General features: G+C 49.0%; 1 protein-coding gene across 6 annotated transcripts in view; it reads right to left on the reverse strand.

Annotated features, from left to right (window-relative positions):
* Window positions 1-20,550, reverse strand: part of tox2 (TOX high mobility group box family member 2) — a 115,935-nt gene that overhangs the window by 29,430 nt on the left and 65,955 nt on the right. For 5 of the 6 annotated variants that reach the window (XM_055651944.1, XM_055651950.1, XM_055651946.1 and 2 more), the window contains exon 2: window positions 13,798-13,863. The exons of the other annotated variant lie outside the window; for it this stretch is intronic. In XM_055651944.1, coding sequence (XP_055507919.1) covers window positions 13,798-13,863 — 66 coding nt within the window. The remainder of the gene's footprint in view (window positions 1-13,797; window positions 13,864-20,550) is intronic. 6 annotated transcript variants of the gene reach the window in all.

Genomic DNA, 20,550 nt, shown 5'->3' on the forward strand with positions numbered 1-20,550 from the left:
CAGGGGCCCCCTCCCCATAATCCCCCATCTCTTCAACCCCCCCCATTTCCACAATCCCCTCTCCATCTCTCCACAATCCCCCTCCCCTCCCCCCACCATCATGACAGCACCCGAGGTCAGGATGAAGCCGTGCCTGGCAGCTGAGCAGTGTCTGTGTCTGTGTCTGTGCTCGCTGCCTTTGTGCTTCATGGCTCCATGTGGGCTGGGGGAAACCACGCTGAGGGAGACTTTGTCTTTTTCTCTCGGACTCACTTGCACGTCTTTGGAGTGTGGGAGGAAATCAGAGCACCCGGAGAAACCCCCGCACGCGGTCACGGGGAGAACGTGCAAACTCCGTACAGACAGCACCCGTAGTCTGGATGGAACCTGGGTTTTTCTGGCGCCTGCTGCGACACCGTGCTGCCCCAAACCTGTATCCACCTATCACTTGCCAGACTTTGTCCCACCCCCACCTCTCTCCAGCATTCTCTCCCCCACAACAATCAGTATGAAAATGGGTCTCGACCCAAAATGTTGCCTATCCATGGTTTCGAGAGATGTTGCTTGACCCACTGAGTTACTCCAGCACTTTGTGTTTCTTGCTCAAGATTGCGGCATCTGCAGTTGTGTGTAAGTACTCTGTCCTCTTGTGCGTTCTCCTGGTATATTCCTCTGCCCACATTTATGGTGGAAACTGCCTGAGTGAACATCACATTGACAATGCGCCATCAGTGGTAACTAGAAATGACAGCAATGAAACATCTTCACGGTCCTGCAAGGTGGAATCTGTGGCCCGAGACGTGTGTACAAGTTCCTTGCAAAAACAAGGACCTGCAGATGCTGGTATACAGGAAAAGACAGAAAGTGCTGGAGTAACTCAGTGGGTCAGGCAGCATCTGGATGAACATGGATAGGTGGCTTCACAAGGGTTCTGACCAGAAGCATCACCTATCCAAGGTCTCCAGAGATGCTGCCTGACCTGCTGAGTTACTCCAGCATTCTGTGTACTTTTATTGTGTGCTAAAGAGTCAGCTGAAAGACTATACATGAATACAGTGTACAAGTACCCTGGTTGGTTGAGTTGAGGGCAGGAGATGTCTCCTCAGTTCAGAATGGGCACTCTGTGTGACATCGCAGTGTTAGCACTCCGAGACGTGGTCACAGAGGAGCCTTGCTCCTGAGAACATGCAAGGAAATTGGTGATGACCCACTGTGGCTGAGTTACTGTTCATTTTCTCCGTAACTCAGGTGGGAATAACTTGCTGAGAACACTGTGGTGTAAACGGGATAACCCATGGTGTGGTTTACTGAAACTGAAGCCACATCCTGCCCCCAGGGCAGTGTAACTGCCTGCCGTTTGTGGGCTGAGGTTCTTTAGATAGTTTTTCCTCAGAAAGGCCGCAGCAATTCTCGCTCGCTGTAGATTCCATCTTGTCGAAGCCCTCTGCCCTTAAGCTTGTTATCAGAATGAGTTGCTGCTCCCGGCCTGCCCCGTGAGAGGTGGGGAGGAGGACACCAGACCAGCACTGTTGGAAAGTCCTGCAGTAAACCTACCTGACACACATACCATATAACCATATAACAATTACAGCACGGAAACAGGCCATCTCGACCCTTCTAATCCGTGCCGAACACGTATTCTCCCCTAGTCCCATATACCTGCGCTCAGACCATAACCCTCCATTACTTTCCCGTCCATATAACTATCCAATTTATTTTTAAATGATAAAAACGAACCTGCCTCCACCACCTTCACTGGAAGCTCATTCCACACAGCCACCACTCTCTGAGTAAAGAAGTTCCCCCTCATGTTACCCCTAAACTTCAGTCCCTTAATTCTCAAGTCATGTCCCCTTAACATACCCGCTAGGTTCCTCCACCACTCTGTGTTACTGCATGTATGCACACTGGAATGTTAATTCCATGCAGTAACACAGAGAGCTGGAGGAACCTAGCGGGACAGGCCGCATCTGTGGAAGGACGATGTTCCTGTCCATTCCTTCCTCAACCCCGACCCGAAACACTGTCTGGTCATTCCCTCCACTGACACTGCCTGACCTGCTGAATTCCTCCAGCACTCTGTACTTTGCTCAAGATTTCAGCATCTGCAGTTCTTCATGTCTCTATTTCTCTGCATTGAACAGACTGAGGTAAAATGCTGGAGGATAAACCTGACAATCCTTCAAAACTCTCTGAGTTGGGGCAGGCGACTGTGGCTCTTGTACATGGATCAAAGAGCCACTAAATGGAGTGGTGGCTACTGTACATGCTTGCACACTTCCTAGTGTGTCATGGGCTGAAACGTTGGAGCAAGTCAGAGTGCATGTGTGCATGTGCGTGTGTGTGTGTCAGTGTGTAATTATATGTGTGTGCGTGTGCAGGTGTGTGTGTATATGTGTGTGTGTATATTTATGTGCGGGTGTGGGGCGTGTGTGTATGTATATGTGCGTGTGTGTATGTATATATGTGTGTATGTATATATGTGATATATGTGTGTGTGTATGTGTGTATGTATATGTTTGTGTATGTATAGACAGTATGTGTGTGTGTGCAAATGTATGTGTGTGTGTATGTATATGTGCGTATGTGAATTTATGTGTTTGAATATGTATGTGTGAGTAAATGTGTGTGTGAATGTATATGTGTGTGTATAAGTGCATGTACATATATGTGCATGTGTGTAAGTATATAGATGAGTGTGTATGTATAGGTGTGTTTGAGTATTTGTGTGTTGTGGGGTGTGTGTGTGTGTGTGTGTGTGTGTGTGTGTGTGTGTGTGTGTGTGTGTGTGTGTGTGTGTGTGTGTGTGTGTGTGTGTGTGTGTGTGTGTGTGCGTGTGTGTGTGTGTGTGTGTGTGTGTGTGTGTGTGTGCGTGTGTGTGTGTGTGTGTGTGTGTGTGTGTGTGTGTGTGTGTGTGTGTGTGTGTGTGTGTGTGTGTGTGTGTGTGTGTGTGTGTGTGTGTGGTGTGTGGTGTGTGTGTGTGTGTGTGTGTGTGTGTGTGTGTGTGTGTGTGTGTGTGTGTGTGTGTGTGTGTGTGTGGGTGTGTGTGTGTGTGTGTGTGTGTGTGTGTGTGTGTGGGAGTGTGTGTGTGTGTGTGTGTGTGTGTGTGTGTGTGTGTGTGTGTGTGTGTGTGTGTGTGTGTGTGTGTGTGTGTGTGTGTGTGTGTGTGTGTGTGTGTGTGTGTGTGTGTGTGTGTGTGTGTGTGTGTGTGTGTGTGTGTGTGTGTGTGTGTGTGTGTGTGTGGGAGTGTGTGTGTGTGTGTGTGTGTGTGTGTGTGTGTGTGCGTGCACGACTGCACAGGTTGATCACACTGGAACACTAGAAGTGTGGAACAATTGCTGCCACTACTGCCACCAGCTCAGTTATAAAACAACTATCAGCACCGGCCGTTGTTACTTCTTGTGGACAGGGATACCCACGAATGAATCTCTGACCAGACAAGTTATCTCTGACAACAATGAGAAAGTAAACGTCAGTGTGGGCCAAATGGGGCCATGACCCTACAGAGTTCCCTCCCCACCAGAACTAGAGACCAGAAATGGGGGGACAGCCAAGTTAGTTAAGTGGTTGGAGTTCAGCCGGCCCACTGTATTGCCACAGCCCAGATTAATGAATGTGGCTGATCCACCGTTTGCATCTGTCTGAAGAGGCTCTGCATATTGTGTTGCCTTGACACGTGCCATATTAAAGTTTTTACATTAAAACATATTCCCCAGATATTACCAGGTGTATGTCCCACTATGCCTGCAGCTCAATGTTGTATGCAGTTCAGGTCGCCCCGTTACAGGAAGCATGGGGAGGCTATGGAGAGGGTGCAGAGGAGGGTATTAACTCAGGGAGAGATCGGACAGTCTGGGACGCTGGAGGTTTTGGGGAGACCTGATAGATGTTTATAAATGATGAGAGGTGTAGATAGGGTAGACAGTCAGAACCTTTCTCCTAGGATAGAAATATCAAATACTTGGGGGAAGCTTTAAGGTGAGAGGGGCAAAGTTTAAAGGAGATGTGTGGGGCACGTTTTTTTTTACGCAGAGGGTGGCGAGTGATGAAACACACTGCCAGGGGTGGTGGTGAAACACACTGCCAGGGGTGGTGGTGGTGAAGGCAGATACAATGATGGCATTTAAGGATCTTTTGGATAGGCACGTGGATATGCAGGGAATGGAGGGATATGGGTTATGTGCAGGCAGGTCGGCATTGTGTTCAGCAGTACTGTGCTGTACTGTTCTATGTTCTACATTGTCAACAGATGCTCTGATGAAGTGTCTCTGACCTGAAACATTAACTCTGCTTCTCTTTTCACAGATGCTGCCTGACCTGCTAAGTGTTTCCAGCATTTTCAGTTTTTATTTTATGAAATCTATAACGGCTGACACCCTGTTATGTACAAATTATTTGCTACTCTGCTGTCAAAATACATTGTTTACTGCCTCTTCCTCTCGTTTAGTTTAGTTTAGTTGAGATTAGTTTAGATACAGTGTGGAAACAGGCCCTTCAGCCCACCGAGTCCACGTCGCCCAGCGACCCCCATGCACTAACACTCCATACCAGACCAGGGACAACTTATGCTTTTGTTTTAGCAAAGCCAAATTAACCTGCAAACCTGTACATCATTGGAGTGTGGGAGGAGACTGGAGCACCTGGAGAAAACCCACGAGGTTACGGGGAGAAGGTACAAACTCCATACAGTCAGCACCCGTAGTTAGGATTGAACCCGGGTCTCTGGTGCTGTAAGGCAGCAACTCTACCGCTGTACCACCCTTCTTGGAGTGTCATCTACACAGTGCTTGTGACACCGATACCAAATGGTAATGTGGGCCGAACATGTACTACTCCTGAGGCCCGGTGCTTTTTATCTAGTTTGTAATATATTAGATCTTAAGAAAATGGCACGGTGGCACAGTGGTAGATTTGCTGCCTAACAGCGCCAGAGACCCAGGTTCAATCCTGACTACTGGTGCTGTCTGTACGGAGTTTGCACGTTCTCCCCGTGGCTACGTGGGTTTTCCCCAAGATCTTCAGTTTCCATCCACACTCCAAAGACGTACAGGTTTGTGGGTAAATTTGCTTGGTATACATGTAAAATTGTCCCTAGTGTGTGTAGGATAGTGTTAATGTGCAGGGATTGCTGGTCAGCATGGACTCGATGGGCTGAAGGGCCTGCTTCCGTGCTGTGTCACTAAACTAAACTAAACTAAACTGAAACGATATTTGAGATCATGATTTATCTATTTATAAAACCAACATGGATGGATTTTAAAAAGGGAATCTAGCTTAACATTCAACTAAGTAACCAATGCAGCACTCCGAAAGAATATCCGTGAAATATCTCTTGTAACACCTTCAATTGCTTTTGGGACTTCTATACTCCACAATAATTCAGAGGAAATATGAAAGAGAATTTGATAGTTTAGTTCTCATTACAGCGCTGGCAACAGTGAACAGAATTGTGTAAAGTTGGAATGCATTTAGTTTGAAGCAGAACAGGTGTATAATACTGAACAAAATCTCCCCTCCACCGACATTCCTTCCTCTAACTTCACAATTCACACCTTCTGTCTGTTCATCTCTGGCCTTTGTCCGACCATCTGCCAATCAAACCCCGTCACGCTCACCTGTATCCACCTATTACCTTCCTGCTTTTGTCCTGCCCCCTTTCTTCCAGCTTTCTCTCCCCTCCCCTACTCTCAGTTTGAAGAAGGGTCCCGACCCAAAACGTCACCTCTCCATGTTCTCCAGGGATGCTGCCTGAGCCGCTGAGTTACTCCAGCACTCTGTGGCTCCTCTGATGAACTCTGTTTGCTTCCAGCCTCCACTCTGTGCCGACCGCCTCCCCTCTGGTTGATGCTGCATTCCGGGTACCAGCGGGTTCACAGCGAGGAAGTCGGCAACAGTGAAGCCAGTTGCAGCTGGAGTCGGCAAAATGCCGGTGATATGGGCAGACTTGGCTCTTTTGTTGCCATAGTCATTCCACAGGTTGTGTGTGGACATCGGAGGGAATGGAAGGGTGGGGATGGATTGGCAGGGAGTGAAGGGGGGGAATTAATGGGAGGCGAGTGAACGGGGGTGGGGGGGGTGGTAGGTGGAGAGGGATTGGGGGGGGGGGGCTCCTGCATGGAAACACCACCACATTCTGAATACCATGCAGAGCCAGGGCACAATTTGTGAAACTCTGGTTAGAACTGTCTTTGGTGGGATATTGCAGTCTGCTTGCAGAGATGGCTGCCATACTGCAGTGCGTTTTAATAGTGAGCACCATCTACAGTATGGAAATTGGATGCTTTCTGTGCATAGATGTCAGCGTGCCGAAGATTTCAAGCAATTCCCCACGTCTTTCAAGAAAGGCAGATGAATACAGAGGAGTGATATTGTGGACATCAGTCTGACTCGTGATATTGCACCAGCCAAATACCTGCAACAAATTCTCAGCTGCTCCTTCCTGTCTTTTAATGAAGTTTTTTAGATTCATCCCACACGGATGAGAATTGCTCCGTATCGCTGCAGAGAGCATGTCATTGTCATTGTGCCTTCTTGTCCATGCCTTGTCGTGTTTCTCACTTTCATTCCCAGATATATTCATTTCTTCCTGCTCACTTGCCATTTAAGAAAATACGATTCGTAAATTCTAAACAGTTCGATTTCAGATGTAATCTTTTCTGAGCAGAAGGCCAGCAGCGTGAATGGCTGAATGCATTAGACTTGACCTGCACGGACTCACAGAGCTGTGTGCGCCCGGCCACTCGACTCTAATCCCCTGTTCCTTTCACACACACCCTGCATTGGCACTGTGCCAGCTCCCACTGGCAGCCTGCTCCAGAACCAGTGCCCGGGTACCGAGAAATACATAGAATGCACGCACGCACTCCAATCAAATTGGTTAACCAGCGGTGAAACCAATCCAGCAGCAGAATTGGAGGCAGCACATTACAGATGAGCCGGATGAGCAGAGTAAATGGACAGGACATGATGGAAGGGGCAAAGGTAGAGTCCAGGCAAAGGCACGGCTTGGGAAACATGCAATATTGCTGGCTCAGGGAGAGCCATGCATCCCCTCTCATTGGCTGGCTGGAAGGGCCGAATGGCCTACTCCTGCACCGATTGTCTATTGTCTGGTTCATTGATGCCGCCTGGTTTATACATGCTCTACACTGGCATTTACAGGTGAAGAGCCGTCATGTTTAACATTGCATTCTCCACCTTCCATTCTTATTTCACCATTCTCACCCTTTTGTCTTCTCATTCGTCACCTCCAGCCCTGATCACTCTCTCCACCCTCCTCTCCCCCACCCCACCCTTCTGTTAATCAAACCCTCCTGACTGGATCCACCTATCACTTGCCAGACGCTGCTCCCCCTCCCCCCCCCACCTCTGCTCCCTGTCAGAAGGATGGTCCTGGCCTGAAACATCACATAGCCATCCCCTCCACAGATGCTGCCTGACCCACAAAGTTGCTGCAGAGGTTTGTTCTTTGCTCCAGATTGCTACATCTGCAGTGTCTAGCATCCCCCTGGACCAAGGACTCCACTACCTCTCCCACAATGGGACACTTGACTTCAATCAGCGAGGAGAGGAGACAACACGTCCTCCACATTCATCCTCAACAGTGCTGCCCTGCTGCATTCCCCATGATAATGCCAGTGTGACCATGTTGACGAGACAGAGGTGGTCACCGATGTCAGGAGGCGTTGTGGAGGACAAGCCCCATTCTGTTCCAATGGTGCTGCTGGTCAGAGCTTCCAGTTGCTGGGCTCATGGCATGTGATAGGAGCAGAATTAGGCCATTCGGCCCATCATGCACCGCCATTCAATCATGGCTGATCAGCTTTCCCATTCAACCCCATTCTCCTATCTCCCCATAACCCCTAATAATCAAGAATCTATCAATCTTTGCCTTAAAAATATCATTGGCTTTGCCTCCACAACTGTGTGTGGCAATGAATCCCACAGATTCACCACCCTCTCACTATCATTGCTAACATATCACCAGCAATGGTCCAACGCCATTGGTGCCTCAGTGCGGTGTTACCCGGGGCAGTGCGGTGGCATCTCACTGGTGAGCTGGTCATTGGCTCTGTGGCTGGCCAACCCCCTGTACTGGTGCTGGGGGGCGGCCTGTTCACTGCCGCCCCTCCCTGGCCACGACCCCCCTGGGCCACCTCACCCCCTGGGACATCTCTGTCTGCCCCCTGGTCAGATGCCCATTGACGCTACAGCTCAGGGTACAGTTAGCACAGACGACACTGAACCTTTCACAGCTGGGACGGTTGAGGAGATAAACATCTGACACGTCTCCCAGCGCCCACCCCACCCCATACAGTCAGCACAACACACGGAGACCGAACCTCCCCGACCCACCATCCATCCACAGGGCAGGGTGGGAGGTCGACGTGGATGGGTTGGCAGCAGGGCGGGTGGGCATGGAAGGCCAAGCACAGAGAACCACAGCAACTGGAATGATAATAATCTTTTCCCAGCAACAGCCAGGTTTGAACACCACCCAACACTAATGTCAGCATCTGTGAACCACTAATGCCTTTGCTCCAGATCCCATCACGTGCAGCCCCGTGTGTCTCCGTGAAGCAGCTGAGGATGGTGGGGTGCGGACATGACCCTGATGACCTCCTGCGCTGGTGCTGAATGTGTCCTGGTGTTCAGGCACTGACTACACGTATGTCAGACATCATGCCGTGGGGTGTTTATGTGATGGGGCTCGGCAGTGAGAGAGAACCGTCGGGGGACTAGGGAACGGCAGACTGGTCACCCTCTACACATGCAAGGGCCTGGATACGTCCTTTCACTGCACTTCCTGTCGTTACTTCTCTTGTTTGAAGCCTCTCGGCACAGAGCTGAATGCCGGCAGCTGCCAGCGGGTGAAGGATATCTCCATTGTTTTGTCTAATTCTGGAGAACACGTTTCCTGAGATAGAATTTTTCTAATAATTCTTGGAAGGAAATAAGACGTGTCCCCTGGGCTGCCCTCTGACCCCTGCAGGGTGATGGCTGGGCCGTAGAGGAGACCTCGGGTGTGGGTCTGTGTCCACTGTCAGTGACACCTACAGAGGGCAGAGGGGGTGACTGGGGTATTCTGCGCACAGGGAACCATTCCTAATGCCAGCTGTATTTGTCACTTGGCCAGAGTCCACATGTGTTGTGGAGAGGTCATGCTCACTGCTATACCACAACAGCTCTGAGCAGCTGGCAGCAACACCAAGCTCACATTCACCCTTGGTACTTGAATGTTTTGTGAAAAGTTGCCCCCAGTGGCTGCACACGGCTTCAAGCCCTGGCGTTAATATTACCAGCGATCTGTCCTGAACCAACCAGTGATGCTGCAGCCAAGAGGGCAGCAAGCCTCTGCTTCCTGACGAGACTGAGGAAACCCAGCAGGAATCCAGTGACTCTTACAAACTTCTACAGATGCACCATAGAAAGCACACTGTCGGCTTGCATCATAGTTTGGTTTGGGAACAGCTCTGCTCAAGGCCGCAACAAACTGAAGACAGTTGTTGATGTAGCCCAGTCCATCACACAGACCACACTCCCCACCATTGTAGATGTAGCCCAGTCCATCACACAGACCACACTCCCCACCATTGTAGATGTAGCCCAGTCCATCACACAGACTACACTCCCCTCCATCGACTCCATCTACACATTCCCGCTGCCTCCGGAAAGCAGCCGACTTAATCGTAGTCTTGTCCCTGTCCCACCCCGGTCATTTCTCCTTCTCCCCGCTCCTGTCCGGCAGAAGGTACAGAAGCTTGAAAGCGCGCACCACCAGACTCACGAACAGCTTCTTCCCCTCTGTCACCAGGCTTCTGAATGGTTCTTCCATTAACTAGGGCGCTGTCTGATTCACCTCTACCCTATTGTGGAGATTGGACGTTGTCTCTGGAACTGATGCGCTACAATGCTGCAAACTATATTCTGCACTCTGTATCTTCCCCTTTGCTCTATCTGTTGTACTGGAGTTTGACAATGTATTTATGTATGGTATTATCTGATCTATTTGGACAACAAAGCTTGACGCTCTAAAGCTTAACAATGATAACGCTGAGGCTAGAGCTCAGAGCTGGGATGGATGGCAGGTGTGATGTCTACAGCAGGTTAGTTGCAGCAGCCCCTCCCTCACTGATGCTTCTTCAGGGTGGCATTTCTCCGCATTCTCTGATTGAGCAGCTCCACAGGTCACTGTGTGTAATGTGAGCTGTAATGCCCAGTGCCCAGTGTGCGTGGAGATGCCCAACCTGTGTGCTGGTGGCCAGCATGGACGTGTTGGGCTGAACGGCCTGTTTCCCTGCTGTATGATTCTAAAGATACAAATGGCAATAATTGAACTGACAGAGTCCCCAGGAGTGGGGCATGTCCCCGGCCTAGTGTCTGTGTGAAGAAGTACGTACAGATGTACCATGAATGTCACAGTCACAGTCACACAGCACAAACCCCCCCCCCCCCCCCACCCAACTACTCCATGTAGACCAACAAGCCCCATCTAAGTGAGTCCCACCTGCCCACGTTTGGCCTACATCCTGCTAAACCTTTCCTATCCATGTACCTGGTGCAATGTATTTTAGATGCTGTTATTATACGTGCCTCAACTACCTTCTGTGGCAGCTCGTTCCATACACCCATCACCCTCCGTGTGGAAACGTTGCCCCTCAGGTTCCTGTTAAATCTTTCTCTTCTCACTTTAACCCTGTGTCCTCATAGCCCCGACCCCTGAGTCTGTCCCCTCACTCCCACAGACAATCTTGGGGTAACCACAGACGCTCCCTGGATTACAGGGGTGTAGCCTTGGACTGCACAAACCCAACCCACCCACAGCACCCCGCTCCTGTAACTCCCCTCACTGCACGCATGGAACTAAAGGCCCCACATTTCTCTCCCCCAGCCTCTGGTTGCAAGGCCCTGTACAAACTTGTGCTCAGGAGAAAGGAATGTCAACGTTGCAATTAAAGACGGCAATGAAATTGCGCGCTGATAAGAGTTACAATGGAAGCTGATGTGGCTTTGATCAGTGGGGATGGATTTGGGGCTAAGATGTATGGGTGGATGGTTACCATGGCAACCCTGCTCCACTGTGCACATTCAGTACTTACCTTGCTGTGAGTTTTTGAGGGAGGGTTAAAAGTTCAGCTTAATTTGATCAGATGTCACTTCTAATATAGTCATGAGTCCTTTTTATTTCCAAATGTCATATTTCATTACACGACTCAATCATTTTGGAGGTCAAATGGCCACTAACATTTGATTGGGCGATAACAATGATATCTTCCATATCTAACCCCAGGCTGCAAGGACAGAGGGGGATGTGGAGGACCAATGGATGTTTGTTTCATGATCAAAGATACGAAGGCTCAGCCTGATCGCACACAGGCTTTTTTTTATAGTATTGACAACAAATTTGGTGGCACAATGGTAGAGTTGGTGCCTTACAGCACAAGAAACCCCGGTTCGATCCTGACTATGGGTGCTGTCTGTATGGAATGTGTACGTTCTCCTTGTGACCATGTGGATTTTCTCTGGTTTAATTTAGTTTAGTTTAGAGATACTGCGCGGAAACTGTCCCTTTGACCCCCTGAGTCCCCACCAACCAGCGATCCCTGTGCACTGGCACTGCGCTACACACTAGGGACACATTATAATTTTTACCGAAGCCAATTAACCTACGAACCTGCACGTCTTTGTAGTGTGCGATGAAACTAGAGCACACGGAGAAAACCCACGTGGTCACAGGGAGAACAAGTTCTCTGGTGTGTAGGATAGTGCTGGTGGATGTGGGCCAAAGGGCCTGTTTCCACGCTGCATCTTTAAAGTAAAGTCTAAAATCTAAACGATACAAGAATGGAAAACATGGCTCAGAAAGCACGAGGATTTAACAATGGACACTGGGTGACATGGTGTGTCAGTAACATGCATAGGCGAGACGGAGAGGGGCATGTAGTCTGATCCGCTGCCTCACAGCGAATGCCCATGGGCTGTGCCTTGGCACTGCCTTGAAACGAAATACATATATGACAAAGCCAATCAGACAGATCTCTTAAAAGGGCTGGCATAGAACCAATCAGCTGAATGGTCTCTTCTGTTATAATATGGATGTGAATTGGTGCAGATTGATAGATTGTTGTTCAGGTTCATTATTGTCACGTGTACTGTGGTGCAGTGAAAACAATTTCTGCATGCGGTCCAATCAGATCAGATAATACTATATGTAAATAATCAAAGTTAATCATCAAACTCCAGTACAAAAGGGGAAGATACAGAATGCAGAATATAGTTCTCAGCATTGTAGCGCATTAGTTCCAGAGACAACGTCCAATGTCCACAATGGGGTAGAGGTGTCAGAGACAGGCAAAGGCCAAACAGAATCTGAGCTGAGGTATTAACCAGATCACTGGACATTTGGCCAGGGGGGTGGGGGAAGGTGGCAAGTGCCAATGTGGAGAGATGCTCTCATTCTCAGAGTCATCTCAAGGAACCAATTCACAAGAGTTGGCTGGGGTTACAAACACATAACATGTCCCTGCGCACTGATGCTGTGTGGCTGCAACAGGCTGGATGGAGGTGGTTCTGCCCAAGAGGTGGAGTCGGGACAGGGTTGGTGTGTCTGATGATCAGCTGCCCTGCAGGCCGGGACACCAGGCTTGGTAACAATCACTCATTATTGCCAGAGCTCGACACAAGGAACTGCAGATGCTGGTTTACAAAAAAAGACACAAAGTGTTGAAGGTCCTGACCCAAAAGTCACCCACCCACGTTCTCCAGAGATGCTGCCTGACCCACAGTGTTACTCCAGAGCTTTGTATCCTTTATACATTGTCCGGCACGGTGGCGCAGCAGGTAGTGCCGCTGCCTCATGGTGCCAGAGACCTGGGTTCCATCCTTACATTGGTTGCTGTCTGTGTGGAGTTTATACATTCTCTCTGTAATAATGTGGGTTTCCTCCGGGTGCTCCGGTTTCCGACCTCATCCCATTTTGTGGGTTAATTAGCCGCTGTGAATTGCCCCCAGTGTGCGGGTGATGACAATATGGAGAGAATAATGTTGGATTGGATTAGTGTAGGATTAGTGTCAATGGGTGATTGTCGGTCAGTGTGGAGTGGGTGGGCCGAATGGCCTGTTCCCCTGATGTGTCTCACTGTGACTGTATGGTGAAGTATGGGATGGGCTCTGACTGTATGAGTCAGTTGGTCTGTGGGTGTTGGGCGATGGCCTCCGGCTTGGGGCGGGTGGGGGCACGGTGGGGTCGAGGGCCGCAAGGTCCGGTCACTCTGAGAGGTGTCGGCACTCCTCTGTCACAGATCTACTGAATGCCTGCAGTTAGTTCCGTGCTCCTGAGGCTGCTGGAGACGGGATCAGCAATTTATGTATCATTTAAGTTTTTGTGCGTTATCGTCTGTATGTGTCTGTGAAGCTGCTGCAAGCAACATTGTCCTTGTTCCTGTAGCTCACTGTACTTGTGCACATGATACAACAGCGGCATTTAAGAGACGTTTGCTTGGGCACATGGGGAATGGGAATGGAGGGACATGGATTATGTGCAGGCTGATAAAGATGATCGGCATGGACATTATGGACTGAAGGGCCTGTTCCTGTGCTGTACTTTTCAATGTTCTAATAAACTTGACGAGCTACTTAATAAAGAGCCAGTCACTGCTGCTGTGCTTCCAGGTCAGGACCTGGAGCTGGTGTCACTCCCAGCTGCACAAGACCCCACCCACCGGGCTTGCTACATCCTGTGGGATCTCCCTCCATGAACGGACTAGCTTCCTGCAGACATCAGCAGAAGGTGGGACATCTCAGCTTGTCTACACTCACCTGGTTGGCTGGCAGGTAGTCCTGGTTGGCATCAGACAGACTCATGTACATATTGTCCCCATCAAACTGAAAATGGAAGAGAGGAAACAGTTCAGTGTTTGTTTAGTTCAGTCTAGTTTATGTTATTGTCACGTGTAGCGGGGTACAGTGGAAAGCTATTTTGCTGTGTGCTCCAGTCAGCGGAAAGACCAGACATGATTACAATCGAGCCGGCCACAGATACAAAATAAAAGGAATAACGTTCAGTGCAAGTCCAGTAGAGTCTGATAAAAGATATCCCGAGGGTCTGCAATGAGTAGATGGGGGGGAGGGGGGTGTCAGGCCCGCTCGCTGGTCCTGAAGAATATTGATGAGAATAGCCGGCTTGGTCCTTCCCTGCTTCCTGCCCTCTCACTGGCATGGGGCTCCACGCACCCTGCTCCCTCAGCCTTGCTGGGTCGGGCATTTGTTGACCCCACAGAGGCCGGGGTTCACTACTTCCTCCTGCTGCGGGACTAACCAGGGTGGGGCTCACCTTCTGTCTGGCAGTGTCGCTCACAGCCAAGATGATCTCCAGCCAAGCACCTGCCCCATCCGTGACCTCTGTGCTGGAGGAGCTGAGCGGGTCAGACAGCATCTGTGGAGGGAACAGGGACCTGACCTGCAACATCATCTGTCCATGTTCTCCACAGATGCTGCCTGACCCCCTCAGCTCCTCCAGCACTTTGATTTCTGCTGAAGATTCCAGCATCTGCAGTGTGCAGGTCTCCAGTTTAACAGCGCTGGTACATTGTCCTCATGTGACCTGCAGCTTCACTAAAGGAGGCAAACTGGAGGGCAAACTAAATCAGAAGTAAGATCTCTCTGTGTCTGTCTCTGTCTCTCACAGGTGACTATATTGGTCAGGGTCAGGGTCAGGTGGGGGAACCAGTGTGAATGAGTGAAACTCCGCATCTCTATGCTACCTGGAAAAAGCAGTTGAAATTAACCACAGATCTTCCTGCACCCCCTCCTAACAAAGAAATGAAAAAAAACCTCAAAGTGTGCGTGGAAAATAAAGCTATTCGGAGAGCGCTGTCGAATCATCGTTGCGTCACAGTGACATGCTGCGGTAAACTCTATACTTGGCACGTTCAATATCACAAATACAATGGAAAGGTGTTTGTTACTGGTCTTGTTAAGATGCGTATCATGCCTAACGACATCACCAACGTGGCTGTCATCTAGACATTGGCTGCACACATGATGGATCGACTGAAACAGGCCCTTCCACCGCAGAGTCCATGCCGACCATCGATCACCTGTTCACATCAGTTCTGTGTTATCCCACTTTCTCATCCACTCTCTACACACTGGGAGTAATATATAGAGGACCAATTATCCTACAAACCCACATGTTTTTGGAGTGTTGGTGGGAACTAGAGCACCCGGAGAAAACCCACGAGGTCACAAGGATAATGTCCAAATTCCACACAAGCAGCATCTGAGATCAGGATCGAACCCGGGTATCTGGCGCTGTGAGGCCGCAGCGCATCTTTGTGATGTGGGGGGAAATAGGAGCACCGTGCAGCTGCCCTGACAGAGGGAGAACATGCAAACTCCACACAAACAGCTCCTAAGCCCAGGAGTGAACCTGGGTTACTGGCGCTGTGAGGCAGCGGGGCTGACTGCTGGGTCATCGAGGACGGGGCCAGAAGGAAGGCCAGGACGATGGAGATGTTTGCCAATGATGGAGGGATGAGGGAAAGTGAAGCAAGTCTGTTTTATATTCTTGCAGAAAGGCAACTCATCTCAGAGAGGCACAAGACATTGCAGATGTTAGAAATGCAGAGAGCAACACACCAGTGATGTAAGAACAGCAGGTCAGGCAGCATCTGGAGAGAGAATGGACACATGATGTTTCAGGTCAGGGTTCTTCCTCAGACAGTTTATATCAATTGAGCTAAGCCAATTGAATTATATCTGTGGCATTTACTGTGGCTTACTGTCAAATAATGGACCCTATTCCTATAACCGTCACATTTGGCTCCAGGTAAAGAAGCATTGCGAACAAGAAAGACATAAATATCCATTTCAGGTGACAAAGGGATTGCAATGTTAACAGCTTGTGATACACAGTTGAGGAAGGCATCACAGGCAGTTGTGTCTATTCACATTAAACTGATAATCGCTTACTTCAGGGGGAATGCTTCAATCTATGGCGGTGAGAATTTCTAACAAAACGTGTGGCAAATTGATAAAGGAAATATCAATTAAATTTTGAAGATAGACACAAAATCCTGGAGTAACTCAGCGGGTCAGACAGCATCTCTGGAGAAAAGGAATAGGTGACGTGTGAGTGTGGAATTCTCTGCCTCAGAGGGCGATGGAGGCTGGTTCTCTGGATACTTTCAAGAGAGAGCTAGATAGGACTTAAAGATAGCGGGGATATGGGGAGAAGGCAGGAACGGGGGACTGATTGTGGATGATCAGCCATGATCACATTGGATGGCGGTGCTGGCTTGAAGGGCCGAATGGCCTCCTGCTGCACCTATTGTCTATTGAGTCTGAAGAAGGATCCCAACCCGAAACGTCACCTGTCCTTTTTCTCCAGAGATGCTGTTACTCCAGCACTTTGTGTCTATCTTTGTTTTTGAGTTGTTTTCTGTAATGCCTCGTCAGCCGTGCCAGCTCCCAGCCCCGCTCCAGCTGCCCACAACCCTGACCCTGAGTGGTGGCAGCATCAATGTCTGCAGCTGCCCACAACCCATGCAGTGACTCTGGCAGCAGGTGAGTGGGTCGGTACCTGGTGCAGCCCACTGCCTCCCTCTGAGCAAAGGCCAGGCACACATCGTTGCGGGCAGTTACTAACCTGTCCCGTCTGACTGCCACGTCAGGCACAACAGGTGTCTCTTTCATTGAATGCTCAAACATCATTCATCACATGGTGTAATGGGCTTAGAGTTGGTTCTGAGATTTTATAAATATTGATTTTTCAGAGATGTTTTGTATATAAGCTGGGAAATAGCAATGATTTTCACACCGTGCATTCTGAGAAAAACATGAGATAATGACCGGTGATGAATACGAGTCTTATCTTGCTTTAAATGTGCAGTAACAGGATGAAACAAGTGTGTGTTTCACACTGAGCTGACTCAGTAAGTGAGAGTTTTATTTGTATGGTCCGGTGAGAAGGCCTGAGTCACAGCACCCCACACAACACAACACAACACAACACAACACAACACAACACAACACAACACAACACAACACAACACAACACAACACAACACAACACAACACAACACAACACAACCCCACACAACAACAACACACACACAACACAACACAACACCCACCCCACACAAACCACCACACACAACACAACACACAACACAACACAAACACAACACACACACAACACAACACAACACAACACAACACAACACAACACAAAACACAACACGACGCCTCACAACACAACACACAACACAACACAACACAACACAACACAACACAACACAACACACAACACCACACAACACAACACACAACACAACACACAACACACAACACAACACAACACACAACACAAACACATGTTGGGGGAAACACAACCACACACACACAACACAACACAACACCACCCCACACAACACAACACAACACAACACAACACAACACAACAGTTGTGAGTGTGGAAACACAACACAACCCCACACAACACACAACACACACACACACAACACACACACACAAACAACACAACACAACACAACAACACAACAGACACAACACAACACAACACAACACAGGAACACAACACAACACAATGATCAGCCACACAACACACAACACACACAACACACCACACAACACAACACACAACACACCGCGCCCAGCACACAACACGCACGCACAACAAACAACACACAACACACAGCACACATCACACAACCCACACACCCCGCACACAGCACACAACACACAACACACAACACACACCAACACAACACAACACAACACACACACAACACAACACAACACACACACAACACACACACACAACACAACACACAACACACACACAACACTCACCACACACAACACACAACCCACCAACACAAACACAACACAACACAACACAACACAACACAACACTGCCCACAACCCATGCACACAACACACACAACACAACACAACACACAACCACACACAACACAACACACACCACACACAACACACAACACAACACAACACAACACAACACAACAACACAACACAACCCACAACACAACACAACACAACACACAAACACAGGTGTCACACACAACACATGCAACACAACACAACACAACACACATGGTGTACACAACCACACACACACAACACAGAACACACAACACACAACACACAGACACAACACACAAACAACACAATGAACACAACACAACACAACACAAAACAACACAACACAACACAACACAACACACACACACAACACAACACAACACACAACACACACACAACACACAACAACAGCACACAACACACAACACACAGCACACAACACACAGAACACAAAACACCACACAAAACACACAACAAACAAAAAAAAAAAGACAAAACACAGAACAAACACACAAAACCCAACACAAACACAACAAAACCCAACAACACACAACACACAACACAAAACACAACACAACACAACACACAACACAACACAACACAACCCCACACAACACACAACACAACACCACACAACACAACACAACACAACACAACCCCACACAACACAACACAACACAACACAACACAACACAACACAACACAACACAACACAACACAGCACAACACAACACTGTGATTTAGCAATCCAGTCAATGATACATTTTATATTGATGTTGTAAATAAAGAGTGTGCAGAAGGGTCCCGCCCCAAAACATCCCCCATCCATGCTCTCCACAGATGCTGCCTGAGCCGCTGAGTTACTGCAGCACGTTGTGTCCTCTTGTGTTATATCTGAGACCTCTAAGTGTTAACACCCATCATGGTGACTGGCGTCTCTTATGACACTCTACCCAGACCTTTCATATTCTTGGGCACTTCCCCCAAATCACCCCTCCACCTGGTGAGCTGGGGCCCAGCTCCTAGCAGGGCTGCCAACATTGGGTGAGAGTTGGGAGTGAGAAATTGGGAGAGACCAAGCCCGAGGGATGCACCGAGCCGCAGCCTGAAGGGCCTGTCCCGCGTAGGCGATCTTTTGGGCGACTACAAGCAACAGTGGCAACAATCTTTGCTGCCGGAGGTTGTCGTAGGTTGTCGCAAGGTGCCATGTGTGAATGCTAGTAAAACTAGTCCCTGACAGTCGCCTAAAGAATCGCCTCAGTGGGACAAGCCGATAGGTGCGTTGTAATAGCGTAGATCAGGGGAGCCGCGACCAGCTGCATCACTCATTGTCCAGCCCTCTCTCCAAGTTGCGTATAGACACAAAAAGCCGGAGTAACATTCAATTTCCTCTCTGTGTCTGTGGCCCGACTCCAAGCACCAGAGGCCCATTGATCTGCGGCGCTGCTCGATACGCGATTGACTTTGTGGAGATCAGAGCCAGATGTCACCATGTCCCGGCACTCGGCCCTACACAGTCCTGCTAGCCAGACAGGGTTCAGTTTAGAGATACAGCGCGGAAACAGGCCCTTCGGCCCACCGAGTCCGCACCGACCAGCGATCCCTGCACATTAACACTATCCTACACTCACTAGGGACAATTCACACTTATACCAAGCCAAGCAACCAGACCCTCAGTCTGAAGAAGGCTCTCGGCCTGAAACGTCACCCATTCCTTCCCTCCAGAGATGCTGCCTGACCCGCTGAGTTACTCCAACACTTTGTGTCTATCGGTTTAAACCAGCATCTGCAGTTCCTTCCGACACACGTACCTGTCCAAATGCCGTTTAAATGTAATTGTGGTAATTTCAAGTGTAGAATGAAGACAAGAGTGTTTAGTTGTCACGTGCAGCAACATCAGAACAATGACATTCTCAGTTGCTGCACCTTAACAGGCCGGTTAAAGCAACAACACATAGATACATGTAAATAGATAGATTTAGTTTACTATTGCCCCCTGTAGCGAGGTACAGGGAAAAGCTTTTGTTGCATGCTATCCGGTAAATGCAAGCGAGCCGCTCACAATGTACAGATAAAGGAGAACGGGCTCAACATATATAATCAATAATACAATGGATTAATAATCAGTAATATTGGTTAATCATCCCGGCATATCAGCGGAGGCCCAAGTATTAGCATTACAATTAATGCCCCACAACGATGGAGACCCGGGTTTGATCCTGGTCTCGGGTGCTGTCTGTGTGGAGTTTGCACGTTCTCCCTGTGACCGCGTGGGTTTCCTCCGGGTGCTCCGGTTTCCTCCCACATCCCAAAGACGTGCGGGTTTGTAGGTTCATTGGCCCCTCTGTAAATTGCCCCCTAGTGTGTCGGGGATGGATGAGAAAGTGGGATAACATAGAACCAGTGTGAACGGGTGATCGATGGTCGGCACGGACTCGAGGGGCCGAAGGGCCTGTTTCCACGCTGTATCTTGGAACTAATTATAATATTGAACAAATCAAGACTTACCTATCATATTTGAACATGAACAATATTATCCCAAGGTTGCAGAGTATTTGAATGACATTTACTGCATAATCCCTGAGTTTATTCTTTGTGAAGTGAAGGGCAAAGTTCATCTCTACAAGTTTCATTTTCGGAAGTTAATTTGTAGTTTATATTTAC

The sequence above is a fragment of the Leucoraja erinacea genome, chromosome 21 (assembly GCF_028641065.1).
Source record: "Leucoraja erinacea ecotype New England chromosome 21, Leri_hhj_1, whole genome shotgun sequence".
In the NCBI taxonomy this organism is placed as follows: Eukaryota; Metazoa; Chordata; class Chondrichthyes; order Rajiformes; family Rajidae; genus Leucoraja; species Leucoraja erinaceus.